Source organism: Onychostruthus taczanowskii, unplaced genomic scaffold (genome assembly GCF_017590055.1).
Source record: "Onychostruthus taczanowskii isolate IOZ18803 unplaced genomic scaffold, ASM1759005v1 scaffold84, whole genome shotgun sequence".
NCBI lineage: Eukaryota > Metazoa > Chordata > Aves > Passeriformes > Passeridae > Onychostruthus > Onychostruthus taczanowskii.
Window position 1 is genome coordinate 503145 of NW_024506332.1, and position 17715 is coordinate 520859.

General features: G+C 46.8%; 1 protein-coding gene across 1 annotated transcript in view; it reads right to left on the reverse strand.

The window, feature by feature from the left end:
• The window catches only part of DOCK5 (dedicator of cytokinesis 5), a 73714-nt gene that overhangs the window by 30809 nt on the left and 25190 nt on the right, over positions 1-17715 (reverse strand). The window contains exons 4-24 of the mRNA XM_041424723.1: positions 17404-17552; positions 16560-16695; positions 16245-16402; positions 15524-15605; positions 14490-14619; positions 13500-13572; positions 11917-12062; positions 10589-10714; positions 9917-10041; positions 9729-9827; positions 8880-8952; positions 7987-8090; positions 7518-7710; positions 6664-6761; positions 5207-5296; positions 4765-4865; positions 3808-3942; positions 3029-3140; positions 2672-2742; positions 1256-1362; positions 486-622 (exon numbers count right to left, since the gene is read on the reverse strand). Of these exons, the coding sequence (XP_041280657.1) occupies positions 486-622; positions 1256-1362; positions 2672-2742; positions 3029-3140; positions 3808-3942; positions 4765-4865; positions 5207-5296; positions 6664-6761; positions 7518-7710; positions 7987-8090; positions 8880-8952; positions 9729-9827; positions 9917-10041; positions 10589-10714; positions 11917-12062; positions 13500-13572; positions 14490-14619; positions 15524-15605; positions 16245-16402; positions 16560-16695; positions 17404-17552 (2445 nt within the window). The remainder of the gene's footprint in view (positions 1-485; positions 623-1255; positions 1363-2671; positions 2743-3028; positions 3141-3807; positions 3943-4764; positions 4866-5206; positions 5297-6663; positions 6762-7517; positions 7711-7986; positions 8091-8879; positions 8953-9728; positions 9828-9916; positions 10042-10588; positions 10715-11916; positions 12063-13499; positions 13573-14489; positions 14620-15523; positions 15606-16244; positions 16403-16559; positions 16696-17403; positions 17553-17715) is intronic.

Here is a 17715-nt window from a genome sequence, read left to right on the forward strand (position 1 = left end):
GAGAATTCCCTTAATGGATCTGTCCCAGCTTCATCAGCTCATCCTGGGGCTTTGACATCTTTTCTCGGAACACCTCAAACCACTCAGAACAATTCCCATGGCCAGAGTGGGAAGTGCATTTTTCTGGCTGAACGGTGGTTGCTGTCCTTACTCCATTAACAGAGAGAACGAGCAACCTCCTCATTTTTATACCATGTAATACTTTGACTTGCTCCAAATTACTGAACAAGCCACCCAAGCAGCTGAGATGACATTTTGGTCCCTAGAAAGGGAAGTAAATGCTTCTAGTAGTGATAACAACTAATCCAACCTTTCCTGGCTCCTTTTCAGACAGAACCCCTACAAAAAACTGCACAGCAAGGCATCACAATTTCTATAAATATCACAATTCTGACTCATTAAAGCACAATAGAGGACATTTCTTTACTGTGACTTCTCAAAGGAAGAACTGAGCTGAACTGGCAGCCCTGAGAGCTCGTGCTCACCACATCTTTGCGGTCCAGGACCTCCAGGACACTGCTCAGGAGCTGGGAGCTGGCCTCGTGGTCGGGCTTGCTGGAGTTGTCATCCAGCTGCCCACTCAGCTGATCGATGAGCAGGGGCAGGAGGGCATCTCTGCACTCTGCAAAGTGACACAGGGACAGAGCAGAGCCTCAGCATGCCCTGGGTACGGGCACCTCACAGGAGCGCCCTGCTCCTGATTCCATCTGGGACACCAGAACTTGCTTAAAGCCACTGGAGTTACAACAAACAGACTGGAGAGAGTCATAAATGATCTGTAATTTGAATAATGGAATCCCAGAATGGGTTGGGCTGAAGGGACCAAAAGGATAATCTCATCCCACCCCTGCCATGGGCAAGGACACCTCCCACTGGCCCAGGGTGGTCGGACACTTCCAGGGATCCAGGGGCAGCCACAGCTGCTCTGGGAATTCCCTCCCAGGCCCTGTCCACTCCCACAGGGAGGAATTCCTTCCCAATATCCCATCTAACCCATCCATTCATTTATAAATTCTGTATATTCCATCAAACAGCACATTCAGCTTCTCCCTCCTGAATGACCACCCTGGGTCAGGATCCCACATACTGGGCATTGTATAAAGACTGGACAGCAAAAAAAACCTCAGTTCTTCTGTGGCAAGGAACGTTTCTAGAGTTGCATTTAATGGTGGATTGCCCCTGATGACTGACAGGGGAACTCGTTTTGAAGGCTGTGTGGCCCCTGGCAGAACCCAGAGCCCTCCAAGCCACTCACCAGCCTGCTTGAACAGGTCACTCTCCACGATCTTGGTCAGGCAGTTCAGCTTCTGCCGGACCAGCTGGTTGTCAGGGATGCTCTGGATGAACTTGCTGAAGAGGACGCTGTGTGCAGCCCAGAGGGAGCAGAGGGTCAGCACTGCCAGCCAGCATCAGCCCATCCATCCCACACAGACACTGCCCTGCAGCTGGGCCAGACATGGAGTCACAGCATCCCAGATGGGATTGGGTTGGGCTGGAAGTGGCTTAAAGCTCACCAACTGCAGCCCCTGCCATGGCAGAGACACCTCCCCTGCCCCAGGATGCTCCAGCGTGGGAGGGATGGGACAGCCACAGTTCCTCTGGGAATTCCATCCAACGGGCACATTACTACAGAGCCCTGACTGATTTTCAAGGAATTTAGCACAGGACTTGAAGTCCTGTTGAGGTGTTAGGGCATGGGTTGGACTCGATGATCTTTAAGGTCTCTTCCAACCTAGTCACAGAATTCTGTGAATCCTGTGAAAGTAAAACTGAGCAGTGTTCAGGAACTGCAGGCTCAAACCTCTTTAAAGGGCACTTTTATTCCAGCACACACCAGGTATATCCCACACCTATAAACAGGCAGTGCTCTGTGCCCTCCCAGGTTAATCACAGTGGCTGCCACACCCAGGGAAAGCAAGAGTTTGGAAAGACTCATTTGAACCGAGTCAGCAGCCCTGGTGAAAGCTGGAACATCCCCAGCACAAAAGGCACAGCCTCCTTCCACACGCCCCTTGCACCAGGAGTGGTGACTCACTCCAGCCCGAGATTCCCTTTAATTAAATCCCATGGACATTTGCTGCCTATCTGCTGCTTCCCAGCAAATCACTTGTGTCAGGACAGGGAACAGGGCTGGGCAGCTCTGGGCAGAGCTCTGAGCACCACAACCAGGAATCCACGGGGCTGAGAATTTCCTGGATAAACACAACTTTTGGGTTCCCAGCCAAGGCTCAGCCTTTGCCACACTTCTCAGGAGCACTCACCAAGAACTGGTGGAAACTTGCATGAGATTTCAACACTTCGCTGCCCTCAGATTTTGCTTTTCAGTAAAATCTCAAGGTGCCTATAAAGATCCCAGAATCCTGGAATGATTTGGGTAGTAAGGGACCCTAAAATCACCCAGCTCCATGGGCAGGGACACCTCCCACTATCCCAGGTTACTCCAAGACCCATCCAGCCTGGGCCTGGACACTCCCAGAATGAAAAATTGGGATGCAGAGAATCCTCTGAACTCCACTGACTTCCCTTAAAGCCCTGCAAGCACCTCCTTGAGTCCATGCAAAGGATCTGCACCATCAGATCATAACCAGAATGGCTGTTTTTAGCCAAATTTCCAAAATTCTTCCCACCAGATAAACTGGGTTTAGAGGACAAACAAACTTAATACAGTTACCTGAGCTCAACGGGGTCAAATACCAGTTTGACATCATTTATGATGCTTGGCAAGTACTTTAAAGCTGCTCCCTGAAAGAAGAAAGAAACCAAGGACATGAAATGCATGTGGGAAATCCAGTTTTTGTCAAAAGCAAACGTGGGGACAACTGCAGAGAACTGGTTTCTAAATCAAATAAACCAAATTCATGCATCCAAAGAGCCTCCAGCCACCCCAGATCTGCAGTGCAGAGTGGGAAAGATGGAGGAGAAGGGCTCATGGTTAATTCTCTCATTCCTTTTTCTGGCCCAGCCCCTTCCCAACTGCACCAGTTGATCTAATTAAAGTTTTCTACTTTTCCCTGGAAATTATGCTCACCTTGATCTTGACAGCCTCCTCCAGGGGCCGGTCCATGAGGACATTGAAGGAGAGGAACAGCTGCCGAATTGCATCGTTGAATTCATTCCCATCCTCACTCTTCCCATAAACACTGCAAAGAACAGGGCCAGTTACACACAGAAATCCAGCAGCTGAAACAGGATTTCATCCTGTGCAACAACATCTTAATGCCATCACCTTCCACACAGACGTGGGGGTAAAAATGGAATTGGAGATTTTGCAGTCATTTCCTGCTGGAAACGACTGCAAAAGGGGAAAACCTCCACTTTTTAGGCTGCCACTGCAGCAAATTCTGCTCGGGTTCCAGTATTAAACAAGAAAAAAAATCCAGAATGGACGTGAATAAAGGCTTTCAAACCCTCACTGTCAATCTCTGGAAAGATGTTTTTGAAGCTGCAATTAAACCACTTTGATCACCAAATGACTGAAGTATCTGTGTATTGGTTTCTTAAAAGTTTTTGAAAATGAGGAGGAAATTCCATGTTTTACTATATTAAAATATACTACGTTCCTTTTCAGCTCTACCATGGGCTGCTTATTGCATGTTAGGGGGGGACTAAGGTTTTTCTTCCTTCTAATCTGGTATTTTAATTTTTGCTCAACTTATTTGTTCCAGACACAGACAAAGGGCTGAAAGATCCTCTGAATCAGTCAGTGATAGAGGATTTGGTGAAGAATATCTGCTGCAGTGATATTTACTGGAAGGAACTCCAGCAGGTTTCCCAGAGGAGGCCCAGGGAGGGAAGGGCTGGACCCACCTCAGGTACAGCACCCGCGACTGCACGATGAATCTGAACAGGTATTTCAGGGCTTTCAGGGCTGCAAAGAGCAGCTCTGTCTTGCTGGAGTCCTCAGCATTCCCCACGTAGCAGTTCAGGACTTTGGTGAGTTTCCTTTGGAAATAAAACAAAAAGGGGAACCTATACAGGCACGGCTCAGTTCCAGCACAGGTTCAGCTTCCTCAGCCCAGAGAGGAACTGCAGGCACTGGAACACCACAGGGTTCCTCCTCACAGCCCATTTCCTTCTCAAATCTTGGGCTGAAAGTCTACAGATTCCATCCTCTTGCCCTGCTTTTCCTCTGCCCTAGAAGGAGCTGTCCAGGAAGATGCAAACCCCGTTCCCAGGGGAAGGGACTGAGGTTTTCTCCCTGTGTGAGAACTCCCACGTGTGCAGCACGAGGAGAAAAGGAAACCACGTGGAAGCAGTGACTGTGTGGCAGGGCAGGGAAGAAAGCATTCCAGGAGAAGGGGACTTCAAATTGTGTTTATTTTAGAGTGACAGCCAGTTCATGTGGATCAGTAAAAACTAAGAGGAGATTTTTAGAGAGGAAAAGCAGTTTGGTTTCTGGTTTTGCCCTCCCTACTGGCCTCAGTTTGAACTTTTCACTCCTGTTACCACAAGGGTGATGACCTTTGGCTGAGGGGTGCTTTATTAAGAGGCTGGAAAGCCAAGATCCATGATAGAAGTGTCTTTTCTGTCTGTTTTAACAGAAAAAAATCTCACAACAGATTTTTTTAGAGGGCAAAAAGAGCAATAAGAAGGATTCTTTCTCTCCTGAATGCAGAGAAGGGGTGGAACTCTGCTCTCTGCTGCCTTTATCCCATTAACACCATCAAAAATGACCTAATCAAATACATCACCAAGAGCTGATCTCATCCCCAAAGCCCTCAGTGACACTGCTGGGTGACACCCGAGGTTGGGACCAATACTCACACATAGGCCAGGGTTGCACTGAAGTGTTTGTAAATGTAAGTCTCAAGCACAGCATTGAAATGCTGGAACTTGATGTCTCCAATCAAAGAAATAATAAATACCTGCCAAAAATCCAGAAGGAAACAGATGCACAGAGCTGCATGCTAACTCCAATAGAACAGTCTCTAATTTATTTTGCTGGGTTGTAATTTTTGTTTTATCAACAGCATTAATGCCACAGACTGTGTTATTCATGTTATAACTGTGTGTGTGCAATTTATTATTCTTCTTACTGTGGCTACTAAAAACCTGATGTGCATTTCAGTCCTGGCTCCTGAAAAAGCCTTAAGAAGTGTTTAAATATCATTTATTTCTAGAGCAAAATACCAATTGCTCATTGGAATCACCAGGAACAGACTGGAAATGTGGCTGAAAACTCTGCAGCCACAGAAGATTCACTCACCAGGGCATCAAACACCAGGAAGTCATAGGTTTCATTTTCTGACATTTCCATCATGATGTTGAAAAGTGCATCGAGGGTGTCTGGCAAAAACTAGAGGGGAAAAGGAACAGTAAAATGGTGGGGAAAGGCAACTGCTTCTGGCATCCTGCACAGGAGCATGAGCTGGATCATTCTTCCCTTTCCAGCCTGGCTGAACTGTAAAACCTGTCCATGAGAAACCATCTCAAAAGGGATCCCAGCCCTGTGTTCATGAGAAAACATCTCAAAAAGAGATCCCAGCCCTGTGTTCCATCCTGGCTGAACTGTAAAACCTATCCATGAGAAACCAGCTCAAAAGGGATCCAGCCCTGTGCCCATGAGAAAACATCTCAAAAGAGATCCAACCCTGTGTCCATGAGAAACCATCTCAAAAAGAGATCCCAGCCCTGTGCTCATCAGAAAACATCTCAAAAAGAGATCCCAGCCCTGTGTTCATCAGAAAACATCTCAAAAGGGATCCCAAGCCTGTGTTCATGCACGTGATTGTCATGATCATGTCTACAGTAAGGAAGATCTTTTCTTCTCAGCTCTAAATGGCCCCATTTTGCAGCTCTATTGCCTTTTCATCCCACAGGATGAAAATCCTGAGCTCTCCAAAGCAGCCCAGCCCTGTCCCAAGGCAGGACACTGCACTCAGCCTGTCTGTGGTGACATAGTGATACATTAACTTCATTTTCAGCTGCTCCATAAAACCATCACCCTGCAAAATCCCAGCACATTCACTCTTGGGACCTCTCTCTGCAGACAAGACTCTTCCTCTCAAATCCTTCAGCAGACACATTAACTTCATGTTCAGCTGCTCCATAAAACCATCACCGTGCAAAATCCCAGCACATTCACTCTTGACCTCTCTCTGCAGACAAGACTCTTCCTCTCAAATCCTTCAGCAGACCATTTTCTGTGGAATTCCCCCATTTCAGGTCCACTCCCTGCAGTATTCTATGAGATCTCTGGGCTGTCTCTGCTCCCAGATTCACAGCAAGCCCCTCCTCATTCACAAAGGAGTTGAAAATGAAAAGTTAGGCTTTGGATGTATATCTTATTTCCTAAAAATAAAGGGGAAAATAAAGTCACTGCCCTCTCCATGATCCCTGTAATATTCAGCTTCTGTAATTCTGGTGAATTCCACTAATGAGAGGTGGAGCACAGGTTCCCAGAGAAGCTGTGGCTACCCCATCCCTGGCATCCAAGTGTCCAAGGCCAGGCTGGAGCAAGCTGGGACAGTGGAAAGTGGGGCAGGGGGTGGAAAAATCTGATTTTAAGGTCCCTTCCAAGCCAAACCATCCCATGATTTGATGATTCTCCCATTCCTCAGCACTCAGACCTGCCCTCCCAGCTACCCAGACACCTTCTGGGTCTAACACCAGGCTGACACACAAGAGTGTGTGCACCAAGGAGGCTCACATCCCTGGGAATACCTTCACAATTTCTCCTCCTTCCACCTCCATGAGCTTCCTGAGGTTGTGGGCGATGTTGTGGGCGTTGGAGCGCCAGTTCAGCAAACCCAGCAGGTCAACTGCAAGGACACAAAGAGCAATCAGCAATTACAGCTGACTGAAGGGCTGCAGAGCAGCCCACAGCAAGGCTGGCTGCTATTTTTAGTCAGTGTACAAAGAACAGTCACCCTGAGGTACAGAATGTTACCTTGAGGTGCTTCTTTTGTCTTGGCAAAACAGCAAAGCTCTGCTATAAATGGAAACCTGGCTGCCATCTGATAACACATTTAGAGACCATTTTGCAGGTTTTTTATGGACTCAAGAGCAGGTATCTCAAGCCAGGAATTTTATTCAAGTGCACAACTCAGCGCAGGAGCCTTCCAGAGCTGTTGGAAGTCTCCCATCATTTACCAGCCCAGGCTGGACTCAGTCACATACTGCTCTTCATTTTGACCCCTCAATGCACATCACCACCCTGGAGAGCTCAGTCCTAACTGCTGCTCTCTTAACAGGCACAGGAAAGAAGGTAATTAACCTTAAATATTTCAAATTCTGATGAAACACAGACACTGTCACTGACAGATGACATTTCCACACGTGCCAACAAACTTGTTGGGTTGAACACTGGCAGTCTGGATTGAATATTTTTGTGAAAGGGTTTCTAGGGGTTGCACAAACATTCTGGGAGCTTGTTCTGGCAGCTTGATGGGACGGGGCTGCCACTGACACATGAGCAGCAAAATGGAGAGCTGAAGCTCTCCGGCTTTCATTTCACACACAAAAAGCTGCCTGAAGAAAATGCCCTCTGTATTTCTGAGCCCCAGCACAAGCCCTACCATTCTGGGTGAGTTTGGTGGAGCAGATGACAGTGGCAATCTGGAAGCTGTCCTTTGTGCTGTCCTTTGTGGGGGTGAAGTTGGCCAGAGGGTGCAGGTTTTTCCCTGAGGGAGCCTCCTTCTCCTCCATCTCTGTTTTAGTGCAAGGCAGAGTCAAATAACTCTTGGCATCTTCCATTTTCTTGTTGTCACCCTGTTGGTTGGACACAGCAGGGAGAAGGGTCATGTCCCACAGTGACAGCCAGAATGGGTTTGAAACACTTTCTCATCTCTGTCATTGTTTGAGTTCCTTATTTCAGGGATAAGTTGCCTATGCTGCAAATGAACTGAGCTATTTCCAAAGCCACAGAGTTTAGGAGGATTTCCCACCCAACACACACATTGTGTAGCTTTCTACTGCTTGGAAAATCAGCCAGGAGAGAGTTTTGAAGAGTTAAACAAGAGACAAGGCTGGAAATGCCCAGGTTACCTTGTAAACAATCAAATTGTGTTTGCCGTCCTGCAGCGTCGTTCCATCTGCATTCATCAGCTTCACAAAGCCCATGCCAAAAGCTCTCTCAGATCTATCCCTGGCTGCAAAACAGCAGAAATCTTCATTAGCAATTGTCTTATTGATGTCCACGCAATCCAGAATGCAGCCCTCTAACCTCATCAGCAGCTTTATTGAATAGGTAACTGCAGCTACACAAACACATCCTCCTGGAGCATCTCCCACACACAATTTTAGTGGTTTTTGTCCTGATAGATAGACAAATTGATGGTTGGACTCCTTGATCTTAACAATGCAGTGATCCTCTGATAGAGAATTCTATAGGTATTTTTGGTTGGGATTTTGGTTTGTGAGCTGTGGATATGGAAGCATGTCACTGCCTTCAGAACCAGGTGCCTTTGAGAGCCTTTCAGTGGCTGAGCCTCACGTTATTGATCTCATTTCAGGGCTCTGAAGTGATTTGATGGAACTTCTGGCTCTAACTCTCTCATTAGCCTTTTATTAGCCTAATTAGAAATCCTCCTATAGGAAGATCATTAGAAGCCCACCAAGCCTTGCAGAGAATTTTGGGAAATCAATTAAAAGCAACACCCTACCCTGAGAAGCCAAAGCAGTAACAAACATTCATCATTGTCTTTTGAGGGGAGAAACTGTCGCTCCTTACCAAATTTCAGTTTCAGGACAAAACCAGCACCACGCTCTGGGTGCAAAAAATTCGAATGATTTTTGGTTTTTTGCCACAAAACTGGGAATAAGTAAACTGAGCAAGGAGAAAATCCGTAACACTGTGACTAAGCAGAAATGTGAGTTCTACACTCAGTGGGAATGCCAGGAGCACAGCTGTCCTGCAGGTGTCCCTTCCTGGCACTCACATTCCTGGGACGAGCGGTGACGGAACGTGAACCTCAGGTGGCAGCGACTGACTTCTTCTATGGCAATGGCCACCTGCATGGGAGAACAGGATGAAAACAGCATTTTCCCTCTGCCCAGCCGCTCTCCAGCACATTCTGCTGCTGATGCAGCTTCTGTTTTACATCAGTCCTGGTTTGCACACAGAGGAAGAACGCAGTTGTTGAGGTTTCTGGAAAAGGGCTGCTGACAAGTTAGGCCACCCAACCCTTGAGCAGACTAACAATGTGTGTTACTGTCTTAGAATTAGTAAGGGTTTTTTGTAAGAAGGAACAACAAGGCTTGATTGTAAAGAATTTGATGGTATATGCTGGAAATCTCTCTGAGCATTCTAAATCAGTCTCTGATTGAGGTTCTGATTAATAACTGGCAAATTGCTAAAGAGACCTCTTGAGCTGTGTTTGTTCTCCTTCCTGCAAGGGGCCCTGCAGGGGATTACAGACGCTGCCTCCTCCTTTAAACAAAAAGGGGGACCTGTGGATACGACAGTTTAGTCAGAGGGAGAGAAACAGATCACTTTGCCAGGAATTGTTCTGGGGAGTTTTGAGAAGGCTGAGAGAAAGAATTAAAACAATCTTGCAACTGGTGCTTTGAACAGTTGTTTTCTCATTAGATGTTTGTCTTCTTAATTAGCCAATGGTTTGAGGGGTGTTGATGAAATGACCCATCAGGCCCACCTGTATCAGGAGGGTGTATAAAAGAACAGGTTTCTAATAAACTGGGATTAGCCTTCTGAAGAGACCCAGAGCCTGTGTGTGCCTCACTCCTGGTCCTGCCCCAGCGGTGACACGCAGTGAATGACAGAGCCATACCTTGACAGTCTCGTACCAGCAGGGCTGCTTGACCTGGTAATAAACCACAGACTTGTACTCCGAGACTCCCTCGTAGCCAGCCCCGGGGTGGATGGCTTTCTTTGGACAAAACACAGGCAGGGGGAAAAAAGGTAAATACAGAGTATTTTGGGTGGTAAATTTTCAAAGGGTGTCAGAGGCCGTCCTACCTCCTGCAGGTTCCCGTCCTCGTCGTGCACAGACATGGTGACCTCAACGTTCTTGGGGGTTTTCTTCTTGCCTTTGTCAAACTCCCCCTGGATCAGGGTGACGTAGATGTCATTCCGGACGTCACCTGAAATGCCCAGAGTTTAATGAGCTGGTTTCTCATTCCCAGTGTGACAGCTTGAAATTTAACACCCTTGGGTACCGTGTTATCCTAATTCCCTCTTAGCCTTTAATTAACAACATCCACCATCACACCATTTTCATCTCTGTCTCAAATTACATGAGATCTTCTAAAATAAACCATTTTCTTTTTTACAAACCTCTGTATCTACGTTTTGGGGTTTTTTTGTTGTTGTTTTTTTTTTAATTTAATGAGCTCTCTAGGGTTAAATCCACTTTGAATGGGTGGGTCAAAGCTATATGCAACAAAAATTCTTTTGACTAAAGAGACATTTGATTCCGAAAGCTCTGCAAACCATCATTTTGCCATAAGAAAGAAAACTCATGTTTTCAACTTCTTGTGACAAAAAATAAGAAAATAACCTGGAAATTAGAAGAAAAACATGAACTTTTCAGATAATTTTTTTTTTTTAAAGAAATCTTTTTGTGACAGAAATTCTAGAATTTCAAGTGGCTCTTTCACACCATGGAATGTAGAAGAACACGGGACCTACCAGGAAGGATGATCTCAGGAAAACCCATTTTTCGAGCCACTGCAGTGGATCTGTCTACAAGGTGGGAAAAATCCTTCTGAACCTGAGCCAGATCCCCAGGGAGCAGCTTCAGGGAGACCCAGAGACCTAGGAAAAGAGAGATGACACTTGTTTACTGAAAATAAAAAGATACAAACCCGTGAAATTTAAGCCTGTGCTTCCGAAAAAAATCTGTGTTTTCATGACAATTCCATGTCCCCATCTCCTTCTCTCTTGCCCAGTCCTCCCTGTCCCTGAATCTGAGTAAGATTTTTCTGGACAAGATTTGTCTGAAGCAAACCCCAAACTTTCAGAGATGAACTTCAAGTGTCTTTGAGCCAAGGAAGACCAGAAAAATCTGGAATAATGTGATTTAACCCCAAAGCCATTTGGGACATGCAGCCATGTCCACTTACAAATATTTCATGCCCATAAAACACTTTTAGATGACATCTTTTTAAAGATGTTAAAAAATATTGACTGTAGAAGTGTGGAAACCCAGAGCACTGTGAATATTTCCCTGTCTGCTCTGGGGTGCCCTCACCCCCAGAGGAGCACTGACTTTGACCCTCATTCATGGAGAAAGTTTCCCAGACTTCAAGGTAGACTGGAATCCAAAAAAGTGTGAAATAGATTATAGAGAGTGGTGTAGGTGTAGCACCTGGGTGAGAAATTTAGGTTTTGGGATTTTTAGTATGTTGTGGATGGACACAAGATGGAGGGCACAAGGTGCTGTCCTGGGTTTCTTCTTCATGCTTCTTCTTCCTTCTTCATCGTGGGTTTGGGTGGCATTTTGTAATTGGGCAGAAAAGTCCTCACTGGGGCTCTTTGGGATCAGTTATTGGGTTAAAAGGGAAAATAATCTAGGTGTCCTTTCTTAATTGCATAGTTTAGTCTTAAAAGACCTTGTAACAAGAGATTGTTGGCCATTTTGTGCCTTCTAATGAAAAGCTGCCGAACTCATGGTGGTGAGACTGTTTCACTGATAAGAAATAATAAACTCCTGAGTCCAAACATGAACTAGAGTCTCAAAGGCCTTCAATCCAGACCCAGAGAAACAGATATAAAAGTATGACTAGCAAGCAAGCAAGGAGCTGGAGGAGCTGTTCCCATGCAAGTTTTGTCTGGTTTTATCTGGATTTCAGCTCCGTGTGCGACGGGGTGACAAAGGGACAAAGTGAGAACCATGGCAAAGACCACACCTTGGGCTCGGGGAAGGGATTAAACTCCACTAAGCCTTGATTCCTTGACTTTCACCACCCATTTACTCCCTGGAACCTCCCCCAGCCCAGGTTTCCCCCAGGCTGCACCTTGGCCTTTGTGGTTGACCTCCTTGGCAGCGATGACTTTGTTGAAGACAGAGGTGAGGGGCTCGTTCTCGCCGATGACGTGGGAGGAGGTGATCAGGGGGGACATGATCAGCTGGCGCTGCCTGATGTAGGTTTCCATGGCAATCCTGGGCAGGAGGACCACAAAAACAGGATCAGGAATTGGGACAGACTGACACCAAGCACATACAAGGAGAGGGCTGACCAACAGCCAGCTAGTTTCCAAATAAATGTGGGGTTTTTTAAGAATTCCATGGGGATTTTCATTCCTTCACCTGCACAAAATCCATTTAAACCTTCACACTGGGATATGCATCACAGTCTATACCTCAGGCTTAAGGTAAGTAACACTGACCTCAGGACTGAAGCCCTGACTTCAGGTTTGCCTCAGAGCTGTCCCTGTGCAGATTAACTATTGGTAAACTAATATAAATTACTATAAATTAATAACTGCTGCGAAAACACCTATGGGTTGAACCCATCCCTTGTCACAAACACAACTAGTGAGGTTTGGATCTTGATCCTGACTTCACTCCTGTACCCACACCACCAATAATGAGGGAAAACGAGGTCTCCACAGGCTGCCCACCCTGGAGTCCAGCTGCGGGTCTGAACTCAGCCTTGTTGGAGCAGAAGAAAAATGGGAAAGAACTCCAAACCAACAAAACAAAAAATAAATCAAACAAGTTAAAAAAAAAAAAACCAAACAACCCCCAAACCAAACCAACAAACAAAAACCCAAAGCCAAACCAAAACCCCTAAACAAATAAAAAATAACCAATCAAACCCACCAAAAAAAAAATAGTAGCAAGACTAATGTTATTCTGCAAAGGGAAAGCCATCCTTCCAGGCCCTGAAAGGGCAGGGGACCAAACCCAAATCTCCCCTGAAAACACACTATAATAACAAATGGCTGCAGCCAATGCTTTGCTCTATTTAGGGCTGTAACAACAAGGCTAGGTCTACCCAAACAAGCTCCATTTTTGTTACTCTAATGTGCCAAAAAAAGGGAGCAATCAGAGCAGGCAGAACAAACACACAAGTCTAACTCTCAGTGCAGAAATGCAGAACTCATTGGGGCTGGAATTTCTTCCCCAGGAAGAGGGAGAAACCCCTTCCCTATGACTGACCCAGACCAGGAAACACAGGCAGCAAGTGGCACAGAGGGTCCCACACAGCAGGGACAAAAAACTGTGTCTCTGCTCAGTCTCTCTGAAAATCCTGCCTTTCAACCCCCCCAGAATTTTGTAAGTCACATCCCCCCAGCCCCACAACATTATTTTGCTTTGTTCTCCTCTTCCTCACCCCACAGGTACCCAGAAATTCCAGCTGCACTGCCGAAGTCCCTAGGCAATTAAATCTCCGACAGAGCCATGAAAACCAAGGGGAACAAAGGCTCCTGAGGGGTGACAGAAACCTCTCCCTGCAAAGAGCTGCCTGCTGCTATCAGCTGATCTATCTGCAGAGCCCCTGGGGCTCTGCCAGGCACCCAGACACATCTAGCCTTCCCCAGAGGAGGCCTGCTTTGCCCAGGGCTGGGGTGAGCTCTGGAGCCCAGTACTCACTGCTGGAAGGGGATAAAATGCTGCTTCTCCTCGTCGTCCACCTTCCCGTGGATGATGTCAGTGATGTCCATCACTGCAACGACAGCAGAGCGTCACTCAGAGCTGCCAGGAACCCAGAGAGAGCTTTGCCCTCTCAGAATGGAAACAACAAGGGGCTGTTTTGGGCCAGTGTCACTCAAAACAAGGGCTCTGAGCAACCTGGGATAGTGGAAGGAGTCCTGGCCATGGCAGGGGGGGAACTGGATGGGATTTAAGGTTATTTCCAACCCCCAAAAAAATCTGGGATTCTGTGACAGCAATGGAGGGCATCACTCTCATTTTAACTTTTTAAAAAGCACATTTACATTGATGTGAATGTCAGCCCATAGCTGACAGTGTGAATATATTGAACACATATATATATTCACACACAATATATTCAACGTTCAATATATATTCACACACATTCAGTGTGAATACAGTGAATACACCCTGATAAAATACTCTTACAAAATACACCCTCTGAGAAAAAACAGGTGGGACTGGGGCATTTTAAGGCAAAGAAATTCCACTAATTAAAATGCTGCTTTTTTGGAAATTGATTTCCACCAAGGATTTCAAGAAGTCCCTTCACAAGAAATCCCAGGATTAAAATAAGAATTGTCAGTCTGGTTCACCAAAGTCCCTTTAAAACCTCCAGCTTTATCCCATGAGTCCTGGAGAGCAAATCCCACTCTGATAAGGCCCTGATGAGTCTGCTGCAGCCTGGCAGCCTGCTATCTCTGTGGGAGGTGACAAAAGTGAGCAGTGACAGTGCTTGATCTCCAGCCACCACCTTCATGGAAGGTCTCATGGGGACAATTTATCCTCCCTGGAGCAGAGATGCTGGCCCTGGCAGCTCCCAGGCTGTGCTGGCACCTAGAGCACACAGCTGCCAGCTCCCAGCCCCGTGTCCCTGTGCCCCCAGGGGTTACTGGGCCGTGCTGGTGCCCCCAGGGAGGCAGTGCCCACCTGCCACGCCGAAGGGCCTGCGGAGCCCGCAGGTGTGCTTCTTGCCATCCTTCAGCTCCATGTGCCCCACGCGCACGATCTGGCACACCAGGCTGATCCTGGGCCTGATCAGGTCAGAGCTGCTCAAGTCCTAAAAAAGAGTTCACATCAACTGCCATCAATGTCCTTGCTGAGTGGAAAAGAAGGAAGAAGGAGAGAGGGAGGAAGGGAAGAAGGGAGGGTATAGCAGAAACAGGTGATGCCCCAGCCAGGGAATAGTGTGCTCTGACTCCATGATTTCAGAAGGCTGAACAATTGCTTGATTAAGCTATACTATATTACACTAATACTATACTAAATTACATACTAAAGAGATAATATACTAAAGAGATACTAAGGAAAAACCCGTGACTGTCTGAGACAGCCAGGACACAGCTTTGACCCAAGTGGCCAAGGAAACAAAACAACCTTCACCAGTGTCCAGTAACCAAATCACTTTGGGTAAACAGTCTCCATAACACATTCCACATGTGCCAAACAACAGGAGCAGTGAATAGAGATAAGAATTGTTTTCTCTTCTTCTCTGAGCTTCTCACTGCCTTCCCCAGGAAAAATCCTGGGAGAGAGAATTATGTCTCTCTCTGTTCAGAGAATATGAATGCCACAGGAACGGTTTTGTTGGGTTCTACACAGGTAAAAATGGTGCCCTTCTGGATCTGGAGGGAGACCACGAAGGAGATGGAGACATTGATAGTGCCAGGACACAGGGAATGGCTTCCCACTGCCAGAGGGCAGGGAGAGATGGGATACTGGGGAGAAATCCTTCCCTGTGAGGGTGGGGAGAGGCTGGGATGGAATTCCCAGAGACCTGCCCCTCAGTCCCTGGAAGTGTCCAAGACCAGGCTGGAGCACCCTGGGACAGTGGGAGCTGTCCCCCCTCAATCCCTGGAAGTTCCAAGACCAGGTTGGAGCTGTCCCTGCCCATGGCAGGGGTGGCACTGGGTGGGAATCAGGTCCCTCCCAACCCAACCCATTCTGGGATTCTCTGAACTTACAGTAAACACTGCTTGGAGGTTGTTCAGTTTCTCAATTTCTTTAGGCATCCCATTGCTGCCCCAACGAACCAGGTAATTTTCACTGCAATGAAAGGGAGAAAAAGTAAATTTTAACAAATCAACACCTAACATCTTCATTGCCTGGCAAAAGCCCAACTGCATTTTGATATTTTAGGAATATTTGACCAATCTTTTATCCCAAAATGCCTCTGAAGTGACTCACTTAATGCAGGATGGGGTGAGCCCTGGCAGCTGCTTCCCTGGACAGTTCCCACTGCATGGCCACACCTGATAACTGCAGTGATGGACACAGAGTGTTCCTGACACAGAACTGCCTCCCTGATAAAGCTCCTCATATCCTCCCAACTCTTCAGATGTGAACTGGCACTGACTGGATAGCAAACATCATTTAAATCCATGATTTACTGGGAAACAATTAATAAAATGCTTAACCAAGACTTGCAGCCACAGCAGGGAAAGTTAAGAATATAAGAAGACAATGTGGGATCAAAGAAATACCCAGCTTTAGGAGGGACAGTGCCTGGACTTCCTATCTCTCCAAAATTAATTCCAAAGTATTTGGAATTCATTTTCCCCCACTGGGGCAGCAACCAACAGAACTGGAAAACATCTGCTGGATCTCCCTTTCTAACCTGCTGACTTCTATGAATGATCACCCTGATGACTAAATTGCTTAAGAATTTCCAAAAAGAGCCCCTACCTGATGAATTTGGAGAGGTCAGGGTCATAGAGGCTCATCAGCAGCTCTGCATCTTCCCCAATGTTGCAGACAAAGTTCTTGAAGTTCACATAGAGGCTGTAAGTGTGTGTGGAGTTGAATATTGGCTGTCCCCGGAGGTCCAAACTCTGCTGCAGGGACTGCAAAGAATTCCATATTTCCATTATATTTTGTATTTCCACTACGAACAAACACGGGAGATTTAGTTCTGCTGCCAGGAGAGCACAACATTAAGAAGAATATAAAACCTGAAAAACTCAGTGACTGAAGAGGGCAAACCAGGGACACTACAGGTACCTTCTCCTCCTGGATCCTCTCATCAATCCTCTTGGATGCAGTTTCATGGGCCTTGAAGAGGGAGATTGTGCTGGTCTCATCTGGGTCCAGGATGTTCCCGTTGTCATCTCGGACAACCAGGTCCAGACCCAGGATCCTGGACAGCCCCAGCAGACAAAAAGAGAGCCAGAATGTGGGAGCAGCAAAGATCAAATCACTGCCCCTGCTGCCAGTGCTCAACATCTCACTCCTTGCAATAACCTCACTCACTGCTGGTTTTCCTGCCTCAAAAAACTCCTCCCTCCCATTTTCCCATTAAAGGGAGAAGGAATTAGTCACCTCAAACCTAAGGTGACATCTCCCTTATTCCTGCTTAAATGGCTTCATTTCAAAGGTGGATGAGTATCTACCAAGCTCACAGACTGCAGCTGATTGTTATTCTTTGCCATAAGCTTCTTCTTAATTCACTTACTGGACCTGAATCAGAGCTGACAGGCAGATAAATGAGTCCAGGAGGCTGCAAACCATTGAGGGCTGGGGTGTCTGTGGAATCCTGCCCCTCAGCTGCTGATAGAGCATTTCCCCACCACATCCAGACCCAGGCACACACTGTGCTCCAAGGGAAAGGCCACCCTGTGCCAGGACTTGTGCAAAATTAAGAGAGGAGAATTCCTGCCAAGGCACAGAGATCTGTGGGACACCAAGAACCAACTGCTCCATGTCCACCTGCCATGGCCATGTTGTCACAGGGACAAAGCTGCCATTTCACCTCATTTCAGCCCAATTCAGTGCCTGGTTTTGCATTAAGAGCCTTCCCTGGGGTTTGGGATCCTCCTCTGCCCTCCAGGTGGAGTTTGGAGCTCACCTGTTGCCATAGTCAATCTTGGCAGTGACTTTTTTCTTGAGCTCAGCCAGTTCATCCTTGGGCAGGGTCCCGGAGAGGATTTGGGACCTCCACTCTATCAGGCTGTAGGTGAGCTGCTGGACGTGCCTGAACTGCGTGGTTTTGTTGTTCTGAGGCAAAAAAAAAAAGGGCAATTTTAATCAAGGAAAACCTGGGAACCTTAGCTCAGCAACCCTTCTGAAATGTGTGCAGCTGCAGAACCACACAAGTTTTATATAACTAAAAATACCTGGCACTTTGTGACAACACGAGATCAGAGCCATTCAGTAAATT